A 12,500-nucleotide genomic window follows, 5' to 3' on the forward strand; every position below is an offset into this window, starting at 1 on the left:
TGATCCCCATTTGATCGACAGAAAGAAAGGATTTGAAGTTGATTATAAGAGTAAACGGGAATTAATACATAGGAACCTGTGTGGGGGGCGGTGGGGGGGGGCAGTCACTGTTTTTCATCTGTGTCATCAGAAGGATTTTTATATAGAAAATAATGCTTCAGTGATCAGTTTCAGATTCCGCTGAGATCAACCATGAGTCCAAATAGCAAAAGGGATTGGGGTTAGATATAAAAGAAACGTGCTAATAGGTTGGGCTATAAAATGGTAGAGCAGGTCTTTCAAGCTCAAACTGAATCTCATTAGTTTCAGTGGTGTGCACTGAAATAAGCAGAGCCTTGCTGGAGTATCGGCGTACTGTTTACTAGACATATCAAGGTCCTTCCCATGCTGGAGATTGTAGAATTTTTCTGAGTGACTCAGTTTTACTAAGGTATGCCAATTTTAAGGAAAAAAAATTATTTCAGGATTGGTCATAGAATCATTTAAGCACAAGGAATTTTTTAAAAAGAGCATCTTACTAAAATGCTCCCTTTAATGGCTTTAGAAAAATCCCTGGAGTACAGAAAGTGTCATTGGAATACCTATTAATGTTTACTCTTTAAAAGCATTTTTAACAAGGACATCAAGATTGCAGGTGAATTACTCTAGTGAGCATAACAGATATCTTGTCAGTTAAGTTCCTGCAGATTTGTCACTGTTTATTAACAAAGAAACTCAATACCCTGCAAGCCACACAGAAGTAAGCAAAAATACCAACTCCCGTTGCTCTCAGCACTTTTCATCTCTGGTTATTCCAAGAAAAAGAGAACAATCTAGATAGTTGCTTTTAGTGTTTACAACTCAATGTAAAATTGTAGGGTTCAGTAACTTTCCAAATTGATTTACTTTTCTCAAAGTGGCTGTGGGTAAGAATCATTAAACAACCACTTTTGCTTAGCACATAAGCAAATGGGTGTTTTAATCCAACGTTTGGGAAGATTATTTTGTTCAGTTGTGGTTTCTGCAGAATTTTAAATATAATAAAACATTAATGACTGTTTGGATGCATGGGTATTACATATATTGTGCTATTCTTAGATGTTCTTTTCATTTTAAAAAACAGGGATTTTGTGGGTGGAGTTGCAAGGAAAGGGAAAAGAAGGTCAGGGGGAAGTGTATGGAATGATAAACTTTGTAAAGCAATAAATTCCTTCTATCAGAACATCTCAGAGGGATTTACAAACAAAGGCTACTCATGGGAAGCAACCTGAGTAGCAGGGAGAGCAACTGACTTTCCCCATTGGGCACATCAACAAACACAGAATAGGAGCCAGAGCAGCCAGTCTTCTGGGGCCACCTGCTTGATCAAGTTTTCTGCTCTCCTTGAGTAGAGGTTTAGCTACAACTCCCACACATCAGCTAGCCTAATGAGTAGGAAAACTAATTTACAAACAGTTGAAGGTGGAATAGCTAATGTTATCCTTTGCAATCAGGATGCTGGAAGACTGAGAAAGTCATACGGTTAAGAACTGAAAAATAAAGACAAAATGATAAATAAAGACTGTTAAGAAAGCCCCACACACCGGTATTAAACTCAACATGAAGACCTCTTATAGGAAAAGTACAAACAATAGTTTGAAATTTTTTCTACTTATAACTATGAGCAATACTGAAATTCTCAGGGAGAAATCCAAACTTAAGCCATCATAGGTAAGTTTTGTGTCATAAATAGGAACAAAACAGTGTGATCTTGTTAGTACTAATTAACAGCTGAGCCAGGAATGTGGAAAGAGAAAAAGAACTGTAAGCACTGAGAGATGTTGAAAAGCAGAGTTTTAGGAAACTTCATAAGAAATCAATGCTGCTATGTAAGACAATTTATCTACACTAGATGCACTAGGTATTTCTAGTTCATTCATGACAAACCAAGGAGGAACTGCTCAGAGAAAGGATAGTGAGTATGGTAAGTTTAAGACACCAACTGGCTTCAGGTACAGAAGGTAGAGATATGTTCAGAGTGATTTTTGCCCAAATCCTAGCAAAGGCAAAGGTTTAAAGGGTGTATGTAGTTACGTCCAACGTGCCTTGGGTGCTGCTAATATTGCTGCAAAGATCGTGCTCTAATGTTGGTGTCATCGTGCAACCTTCTTGGAGCTGCTGCTTCCAGTCTGTCAACTGGATTTGGAAGCCTGTTAACTGCTCCATCAAATGACCAAATCTTAGTGATTCAGAAACTATCTCCCTTTTCTCTCAAAAGAGTAGAAAGATGATTAATGATGTAAATTAATCCACAAAGTAACTTTTTATTAATACCTCTTGGATTACATTGTGAGGACTATTTAGTAGAGACTCTTTAAAGAGAGCAGGGCAAAAGTGGGAATTTCAGGAGCGATGTAGTTCTCAGAAGGCAGTTCATGGAGTTTGCAATGTAGCAGTGCAATTTGGGACACACTGAATTACAAATTATGAGATTCAGGAGCAATATTCTAGATGGAAATTTAAATAATGTGGAGGGTGTATGTGAAGAGGGAGAAAGAGAAATTAATTTAATTCCATTTGCTGATGTGACTCTAGCACAACTATTTTTAGGTATAATCCAAACAGTGCATATCTTCTCCATTTTGATTAGTAGCAAATTGGCAGGGAGTCAAAAGAATTAGTGTTTCTCAGCACATTATGCCAGAAACATACAAATAAAATGAAATTATCTGTGCCAATGTGTTTAATATGAATTACTACTAAGGCTTTTATTTATGCTTTTTCTGCAAAAGAACTAATAGGTCCAGTTTTATTTAAAAAACTTTTTTTAATCTTTCACAAATGGCAGCAAAACTTAATAGAATGATTTTCCTTTAGGCACTTGCTTAGCAGCTCTTGTTAAAAACTTAAATGTTAATCTCATCCTGATACTTTGGCTGAAGAATTTCCGCCTGGCAATTTACATATTGTCAGAGGAAGTCAGCATGCTCAACAAAATGTGAAATTAAAATAAGCTGGGAAAATGTGCTTAATGAGGAACGGTTTCACAATAGCCACTTAGAAGTTATTAATAATGCCATTTCCAAAGAAAGCATGAACCAAAAACCAAAAAACAAAAACCCAAACCCTGTTTGCAAAGTTTTATATTGGCAAGTTCACCCAGGGATGACATTATATACTCTACCAAGTACACATTTCTACAGTGGGGGGAGAATTCATAGATGCTGGAGAATCTTGTTACATGTTAGAGAACTTTACAGTGGGCAAACTATACATTATTTCCAATGAAGCCAATCAATTAATCTCCATCATATTTTAGTTCACTCTTCTAATTTAAATGTTCATGTCTTTAGTAGTTTGTTACACATGCACTCATGGAGGAAGGTTGATTTTCTACATATTCATTGCCCTCCTTCTCTCACTTCTGTTGTGTATTATTTCACCAGATTAAACGGGATTGGTAGGTTTCTTGTCCCACTGATGTAGTTATTTGGGATTGACAGACGAGCTTCCCACCTTTGTGTAAAAAATAAATGTCTGTCTTCTTCAAAAACCACAAGAGGTACTTTTCACGGGTAGCTGGAGTCACTGATGGGGTCTGTGTTTGAATCCTTGCAATCCTAAGAGAACTCAAGGGGTCACAGAAAAATCTTCTGTTTCCTAAAATACATACAAACTGCTCCCAAGATTATACTGGTTTCCTCTAACTCATTAAAGAGTTTAGTCCTTCCAGTAAGTAGTTAAATTCTACATATTTGTTATTAACTTAAAGGGACTTTCATGATTTTAAGACCTGAGCCTATAAGTAAGTTTTCGGTTGGGAAATTTCTTTTTATTCAAATGTGAAGACTTCTCTAGACAAAACAATAACCAGGAAGTCAGGAAAGTGAAGCAACTTACCTGGTACTTGAGTGTTCAGAGGAACAAAACCCTAACAAAATGCATCTTATATACACTTGGTGGGTAAGAGACTGTAGAAATGGACTATATTTCTTCCGAGGGGAAAGCATAGTGAGATTTCGTCCCAAGAATGATTTTACATTCTGCAAAATAAGTTTCTTATTTATCTTTGTATCTTTAAGTAAGTTTTAGAGATACGCCCCCTCTTTTTTATATTTTGCTGGAGAAAGGGCTTGAAGTTCCCAGCAGCTTTTGCTGAAACTGCTACTGTTACATGCAACGTTCTGCTAATATCTAATATATGTCATCATTAGCCTTTCTCAGAAGACTGCCTCCGGATCTTTAGAATATCCCATTGCAAAAAAGGATAATCAGTCTTGACTTTCCTTAGCAGAGAATAGTTTCTTCATGTTAAAGCTTAGTATGAGCTACAACTTTATGTTCTTTACTTTGGTTTCTTTACTGAACGATCATGTAATGAAAACTTTGTTTAAAAATACAAAGATAAATACTTAAACTTATTTTGGAGATTGCAGAATTAATCCCCGGATGGAATTTCACTATGCTTTCCTTAGGAATGAGTTTTATGAAAAATATCCTAGCCTTTGGGTGTCAAAATTTTGTTAGAAGTCAGAAATTTCATCACACTTGCTTTTACCTGTGACCCACCCACTGGAACGTCTATTGGTCTGTTTAAGTACACAAGAGAAAAAATATTTACTGAAAAGCTTTTATAAATCTTTGCTTCACTAGGAAAGCATTTTGCATTCTAAACAGCCACTGGAGAAATCTGCACCCATGGATCCATCTGTAGGCTGTGATTTTCTATTGGTAAACAAAAACAAGCCGTGGAAACCACTTACCCCGTTCCAAGTAGGCAACTAAACTGATCATTCAAGGAGTTAGTCCTCTTTCTTGAGTTTCTGTGCAAAGTTGCAGCTGAGTTTACCTGGCTCCATCACTCTTTTTTTTAGAAGATTCACAATCCCGAATGTTCCTTCTTCAGTCAAGCGCAGCAGATGGTATCTTGAAAACACCTACAAGTAGTCTAGAATACCTTGAATCCGGCTGTGAAAATTAGGGCACGTCTGCGGCTCTCAGTAGGTACATGCCTTATTTGGTCTAGAGGCATTTTGCTATGTTATTGAGTCATAAATGGCTATTAAAAGAGCTCACTTGGAAATCCAGCCTGTATTTTGAACAAAACTGTCTTCTCCATTATCACTGACCCCTTACAGACACACGGTACATAATCTTGATTGTGCTTCATTGTTATTTATTGCACATGGACCAATTCCTCACACAGTAGTTAGTTGCACCAGAGTATAAATACTTGGTAAAACGCACAGAGGAAATAGAATAGAATTTACACACAAGTGCTAAATTTTCCCAGCAAACTCATGTGGGCATTTGGACATAAAAAATAATTTAAAAATTGTTGAGATAATTATAATATGGATACAGTTACAGTACCATGATAAGAGTATAAAGTTATTTTCCCAATAAATCTTTAGCTCAATAACAAGATAGACAACAGAAATAGAGTTTGAATTTTATTTTAGATTTTAAGATGTTCCCCCCCCCGTTAAAAAATAATTTCTTTTTGTGCAAGTAACATCTCCTGTGGACTTTACAACTCCTACCACTGTGCAAAATGACATTTTGAACCACTCCTTTGTTTTGTTCTTTGTTTTTACCCATATGTGCAGTAATCTGAACTGTTTCCTCTTTTTTTATTTAAAAAAAATTTTCTGTCCTGTCTTCAGTGGACAGAGTCACATGTCACAGAGGCTCAGTGCCTGGTCCTCCCAAATAATATTGATACATAAATAAGCTGTTTAATATAAACAAGTCTTTCTATCTTGCTGTGCAATGTGCACAGTGTGAGGTAGAACCCCTCAGCCTGCCCACCGCGGGGGACAGGTTTGCCCTACAAAAAGAAAGCAAGGTGAGGCTTGTTCCAAGAATAGCTTAAAATTTCTTGAAACGTGATTTTTGCATCCATCCTTTCCCTTTGCTTTAAGAACAGGAGAAATCATTCCTCAGGAACTAAACTGAAATTTCTCTGGAAAGCAAAAGGAACCATGTCCTGACAGTCATCCCCCCTTCTCTCCGCTGCTGACCGCTCCTGTTCCCGGGAGCGGGACGGAAGCCAAGCTGGTGGACTTTTATCCCCCGATGCTTCTCCTTTCCCTTACCCGGTCCTCGCGGGAAGTGTGAAAACCCACCTGGAAAACAAACAAACAAACAAACAAACAAAAACGCAACTAAAGATGCATCACACACACACACACAGAAAAGAAGGCCGAACCACAAACAGAAAAAAAAGAACCCAAGAAGGATCAGCAAGCCACTCTCCCGCCCCTCCCGAAACGCTCCTTTCCGTGCAACGCTGCGTAGCTTTTCGGCTGTCTTGGCCATTCAGGCGAGGTCTGTGGGCTTTTATTTAGTTCACCTGCTTTCGGTCTTGAGTAAACACAGCTCTCCTCTGTCCCCTGAGGGGGCGCCTGGGCCGTCCTCCCGGGGCGCCGAGGGCCGGGGTCGCAGGTGGGGTGCGCGCGGGCCCTACAGCTTGGACTCGGAGGCGCGGCCCGGGCGGCCCGGCTCGTCCAGGCTCCAGTCGCTGTCCGCCGCCGCCCCGCCGTTGCAGCCCGCCCAGGGCTCGAGCAGGCGCGCGGGCGGCGCGGCCCCGACGTCCTCGTCGTCGTCGTCTTCGTCGGCGCCAGGCGACGGCGGCGGCCCCCCGGCCACCGCCAGGCAGCTCGAGGCGCGCGGCCGGTCGCCGGCGTGCGTGTGGCCCCCGCAGGCGGCCCGGCGCGCGCAGCAGAGCAGGCGCTGGAAGGCCTGGCGGAAGTCGGGGCTGCGGCAGTAGATGATGGGGTTGAAGGCCGAGTTGGCGTAGCCCAGCCAGTTGAAGAAAACGAAGAGGCGGTCGGGCACCAGGTCGCGGTGGAAGGCCTTCACCACGTTGGCCAGGAAGAAGGGCAGCCAGCAGAGCGTGAACACGCCCATGATGATGCCCAGCGTCTTGAGCGCCTTCTGCTCGCGCAGGGCCACGAGGCGCGAGGGCCGTCGCTTGCTGGTCCGCCCGTTGGCCAGCGGGGCGGCGGGGCGCGCGGGCCCCGGCGAGGGCGCGGGCGAGGGCGGGCGCGCCGGGCCGCTCAGGAAGCGGCGCTCGCAGCTGTCGATCTTCTTCACCTGCTTCTGGGCCTCGCGGAACACCCGCAGGTACACGAAGGCCATGATGCACAGGGGCACGTAGAAGGAGACGACGGACGAGGCGATGGCGTAGGCCCGGTTGGTGACGAAATCACAGCACTTGGGGTCGTTGTAGCAGTGGCGCGCCTCGTCGCTCTCGGACCGCCACCAGTGCATGAGGATGGGCAGGAAGGACACCAGGGCCGAGATGGCCCACACGGTGCACACGAGGGCCCGCGCCCGCGCGCGGGTCAGCAGGCTCTGGTAGCGGAAGGGCGAAGTGATGGCGAGGTAGCGGTCCAGGGCAATCACACACAGGGTCTCGATGCTGGCCGTCACGCACAGCACGTCCACCGAGGTCCAGAGCTCGCAGAAGAAGGAGCCGTACTCCCAGCGACCCCACACCACGATGGTAGCCCCGAACGGCACCACCAGCAGCCCCATGACCAGGTCGGCGCTGGCCAAGGACATGATGAAGAGGTTAGTGAGCGTCTGCAGCCGCGGCGTCTTGGCGATGGCCACGATCACCAGCACGTTGCCCGCCACGATGAGTAGCACGATGAGCGCCATCAGCAGGCTCATGCCCGCCGTCCACTGCTGCGACAGCGGCGCGGGGCCGTCGTTGGCCGGGGGCAGCAGCGAGGCGGGCGGCGACGCGGGCACCAGCAGCCGGGCTGCTGTGGCCGCGCCGTCGGGGAGAGCCGCCGCCGCCGACAGGTTGCTGGGCTCGGCGGCGCCCAGCGCGAGCACCCCCGCGCCCATGCCGAGCTGCAGAGGCCTGGGGCGGGGGGTGTGGCGGGGTTGGGCCGTGGTTGGGGAACTCCCCAGAGGCCGAGACGCGTGGCGCGCGGAGGGAGGTTGCGGCCCGGTCAAAGCAGCCGCTGTGCGGGGCCGGAGGCATGGGCGCCGGGCGCCTTCCCCACTAGAGCCGAGCGCTGTCGCCGCCGCCGCCGCCGCCGCTGCTGCTGGAGCCGCTGTCGCTGCTGGAACAGCCACCGGGACCTCAGCATGTTTCTGAGCGCGCTGAGCCCGCAGCCCCGGCACCCAGCACCCACCCCACCCCACCCCGCTCCCACTCCCCCGAGCCAACCCCCTGGGCCTCGCGTCAGGCTCCTGCAGCCAATCCAGGCAAAGGCACGCCCCCCTCTGCTTCGCCCCCGTCTCTCTGCACCCTCCCTCCCACGGGCAATTCAGCGGCTCTGGGAGTCCTGGCCAGATCGCCCAAGCAGCGAGAGCCTCCCCAGCGCCCACGGTTCCTGCGCGCTCGCCCCTTACTGAGCGCCGGCTCGTTGCAGCGCCCTGCTCCCCCGGCTCCCACTCGCGTTCCCGCCCGCTCCCCAGGCCCCCGCTCCTGCACTCGGCTCCTTCCTACACCCTCTTTGCCTCTGGCTTTTGGCTTCCTCTGACGCCCCCGCTCTGCAGGCATTCCCTCTACCTCCAGGGGCCAGGTTCCCTGCAGAGCAGAGCGCTGGTTCCTTTTCACCGGGTGGAGACCTCGGTGTTCTCGAGGCGCCAGAGCGCCTTGGACAGTCTGTCCGCTGAGGTGGTAGGAGTTTGGCTGCGAGATTGTTTCTCGGATCGGGCAGCTTAGCAGAGTGTGTGTACAACCTTTCACCCGTGAGGAGGGGACCCAGCCAGCTCGCGTCCTGCCAGCTCCGGGGACCGGAGGCGGGGTGTTTGTGGTTAGAGGAAACTTTCCAGCGAGAGCGTCTTGCTAGATAGAGCAAACGACGCATCTGTCAGGAACGCTCTTTGGGCTCTGTTCTTGCAAGGAGCTTGTTTTTCTAGGGCAATAGATGCAGAAAGAAAGAGAAGGTTTGTACATCTGACAGCTAACGCTGAGGACCAGTTGGAAAAACACACTCTCCCCAGTCCCAGCTAATGAGTATGCGAGTATGATATAACACTGTGTGTCAATAATAGGAGAGGCTTAAGGAAACATAAATGTTAAAGCAGAGTAAATGCCACCGTCATGAAAAAGAACACATTTAATTACATTTCAGAGTTTTCACATTCAGTAGTAACACCTGTATTTTGCTCTTTATTCTATACTCTACAATCTATACTCACATGATTGTATTATCTGAACTGGGTCAATACAAACAGAAGGGTACTTAGTTTTAGTTGACCTGATGAATTGAGATTTCGGATTTCTTGGTCTTCGTGGTTGTCTTCTCCTTTGCCCGAGTTCCCAGATTCTCTGAACTCTAGGGTTCGTTTTGGAGGAATGGGAGAAGAAAATAGGTAAACACTCAAGAAGATTAAAATCCTATAGCGCTTAAAGTAATAGCAGCGGTTTTGAGTTGGCCAGTGAATGGGTTTGAAATTAGTGAGTAGTTAGCCCAGCAGTTGGTGGATTATTTGTGGGGACCCACGCACAGATAGCCTCTGGGAACTCAAAATGCAGCAGGATTGCAAGCTCCCTGTGTAATTCGACCATGGAAGGTCCTCAGCTCAGCCTTGAAAATAAAAAACCTTTAATTGAATCCTTGAGAAGTAAACTGCTTCTAATTACCCTTGTAAGGGGACATTAAATGGTATATAACGCTCACACATCCTTCTAGCATTAGAATAACAAGAGCAGCATCTGGAAGGAACACCATCTGGAGCAAAGTAATAGTCTTAACTTCAGAGAGACTGACTTCCACAGCTCCCCCCGTCAAGAGCTAAAAGGAATGCTTACGCAGTTTACAAAGTCAAGCAGTTTTATTCACCTTTTCTGACTCAAATCCAAACACAAATTTGCTTTAGGCCCAAACTTGACAGTCAGTGTTACAAGGTGGGTGGGTGTGAGTGTGGGTGATTTGTTATTCACCCCTGCCCTAGGACTTGTCAGCCTAGTTCTGCCAACTTGGGGAGGTTGAGAAGGGGAAGCAAGGAGAAGGGATAGAAAGAGGGAAGGAATGGGACTGCTTCCCAAGTTCAGTGTCAGCTTACAGGAGAGCTTAGTTACCTTCCTGCCCTCCAGCAAACCTGTCTCCCCTTCTGACTGCTTTCTGTTCCTTCTCTCAAGGGGCAGCCTCAAAATAGACAAGGGATTGGAAAGGGTTGAATTGTGGCTACCCAGGAAGGGCACTGTCAGTCTGGGCTGTGGAGGGAGGTGTAGGAAATGTGGAGGGAGGCTTTCTATCCGGCGCCATCTTTCTGTCAAGTGGTGTTACTGGAATGGTGTGTGCCAGCCTAAGTGCCCCTGAAGGGCGAGGGATCGCGTTTCTGTGAGTGATAAGACCAGAACTTGGTTGTAGAGGTTCAGTGCAGAAGCCTGGATGCCAGTGACATTACCGAATATGTGAATACATAGGTACTGTATACATTATGTATACATATGTGTATTTGGATGCCTTTGTATATGTAGAAACATACTGTGTAGCAGGGCATGAGATTTGAATTGTCCAAAAACTCTCCTGAAACTTTTTCCCCCTGCTCATTCAGAGATACATCAGTTTTCCCTGCATTTCTCAATAATGAATACATGAAATCATAAATATTCAAAACCAGAAGACTATTTTAGTAGGATTTCCTACACAGGGCTGCAGGCAGAAAGGGATCCCTGGGGTTCTCAGGGCTTTCCTGTGGTTGCACTGAAGGAAACGTTTGGAATAGTCCATGTTCAACTAGAGTTCATTTTCTCTTAAAATAAAATGTCCCCGGATCGCCTTTAATTTCCACATTTCATGACATTTTTTTTTTGAGCTAACGTTTTTTTGTCCTTTGATAAGGATACAAGATTAAGAAGGAAGTGAAAAATGAATAGCCCCCCCAATCCCCTACTCCCCACTCATAACTGTTAAAACAAATCAGTTTTATAGTCATCACTGCCTATTTCTGGAAATGATCTTTCCTTTCTCTATCTATAGTAGTTATTTTGCTAATTAACATTTCTTGTGGCAATTAACAGTATATGGCCTTTTGACATCTCATATTGTTGTGTAATTTTTATGTTTTTCTTGTCTTCTCATATGCATTGTCAGCTCACCAAGGGCCACAACTACCCTATACATTTTTGTATCTCTCGTGTTTACTAATATTTACTTAATACTAATTAACATTAAGCTCTGATTCATAAATATTTAATGTTTAACTAATTAAAAATTTTCAAATTTACTAATATAAATAATTGAGTGTTTTTGGACTTGAAATCCTCTCTCATGCTTAGAATTTGCAGTAATAATTCACATTCCTATAGTCCAGTCAATATTTTCATATATGCATTTGAAATACTTTATAAGTACAAGTAGGCTCATGAGGTAAATAAATTTATCATTCCTACTTCGTGGTGCATAAGGTGAATGACCTTTTTCCTTAGCCTTCATTTATGATACTATATAGCCAGGCATTTCTGCCCTGGGATAGTAGATGATGACTTGAATCTAAATCAATTAAAGGTCTGCATGACAGTAATTAATAGGCACACAACTACCTGTAGTTGTAAGCCAAGGGCCTGGTGAAGGCATTTCCATTCTTGCGTTGACTTTGGTAGAAATGAGTTAAAAATAGTAAGTAGCCTAACTGAATGACTGCTGGAAGGTCGGCCAAAGCAAGTCTGGGGAGGAGTTCCAAGTAAAGCCCCAAGAAATACAACAAGTCAAGTAGGCAAAATTTGCCTTGAGGCTGATAATCTGTTAATCAGAGCTCAAGTGGCTGTTTCTGATGAGAGATATGCAACTTTTCACATAAAGCAATACTAATGCTGAAACAATCACTCGGTGCTAACTGACCAAGAACAGCCTGCACCCGTGGCTGGCACTTAAGGTCATACACTGGTTTCAGCTACAAGTTATACAGGGACAGGCAACTCCATGCATTGTGATAAGAACAGAGGACAGTGGCGTAATCATAGCAAAGCATGGACAATTTGGAAAATTCAAAAGCTCTCCTCTCTCCCATTTCCTCTTTGCCTTCTCCTCTTCTTCCTAGTGTGTCTAACAAGTACATTGAACAATGCTAGAGCCAATAATAATATTTTTCAAAGTTTGGACATATTGGAAAGTGTTCAGTGCGGGGAGGCAGATGATCCCTCTTTGCATCCCGGCTTTATCACTTTCTGGTTTGACCTTTAGCAGTGGCTTCATCTTTAAAATGGACTCACCATTTGCTCCTTCACAGGGTTGTACATGGATTAAATGAGATAATGTATGTGAAAGCTTTTTGAAATCTCATGCAATACCATATATTCATAACATAGCAAATACAGACTTATCCAATCACTCTGACATTTTAAACATGAACGGTGTCAGGCTTTGCTCATCTGAGAAGAGTCAGTTCACTTAAATAAGCTTCTTTTTATCACTTTGCCTTCTTTTTTTCTCACACCAGATATTAATATGACTCAGAGGTTGGATAACAGTGAGCTATTTTTTAAATGCTTTTATTTGTGGCAAAGCATCTTTTTGAAAGTTTTTACTCCTTTTTTTCTGCCCTTCCTTAAAACGAATAGGTATGTT

At 44.8% G+C, this 12,500-nt stretch overlaps 1 protein-coding gene and 1 long non-coding RNA gene across 3 annotated transcripts in view; one reads left to right on the plus strand and one right to left on the minus strand.

Moving 5' to 3' along the window:
- Nucleotides 1-5,113: 5,113 nt before the first annotated feature.
- ADRB1 (adrenoceptor beta 1) lies at nucleotides 5,114-8,688 on the minus strand. Its single transcript, XM_037011694.2, has 2 exons — nucleotides 8,492-8,688; nucleotides 5,114-8,039 (listed from the first exon to the last, which is right to left on the minus strand). The coding sequence occupies exon 2, from the start codon at nucleotides 7,816-7,818 to the stop codon at nucleotides 6,424-6,426; it is 1,395 nt and encodes a 464-aa protein (XP_036867589.1). The 5' UTR covers nucleotides 7,819-8,039; nucleotides 8,492-8,688; the 3' UTR covers nucleotides 5,114-6,423.
- Nucleotides 7,402-12,500, plus strand: part of LOC118971158 (uncharacterized) — a 47,199-nt gene continuing 42,100 nt past the window's right edge. For both annotated transcript variants that reach the window (XR_005059480.2, XR_012133005.1), the window contains exon 1: nucleotides 7,402-7,536. This is a non-coding gene — a long non-coding RNA (uncharacterized lncRNA). The remainder of the gene's footprint in view (nucleotides 7,537-12,500) is intronic.

The sequence above is a fragment of the Manis javanica genome, chromosome 7 (genome assembly GCF_040802235.1).
Source record: "Manis javanica isolate MJ-LG chromosome 7, MJ_LKY, whole genome shotgun sequence".
Classification (NCBI taxonomy): domain Eukaryota; kingdom Metazoa; phylum Chordata; class Mammalia; order Pholidota; family Manidae; genus Manis; species Manis javanica.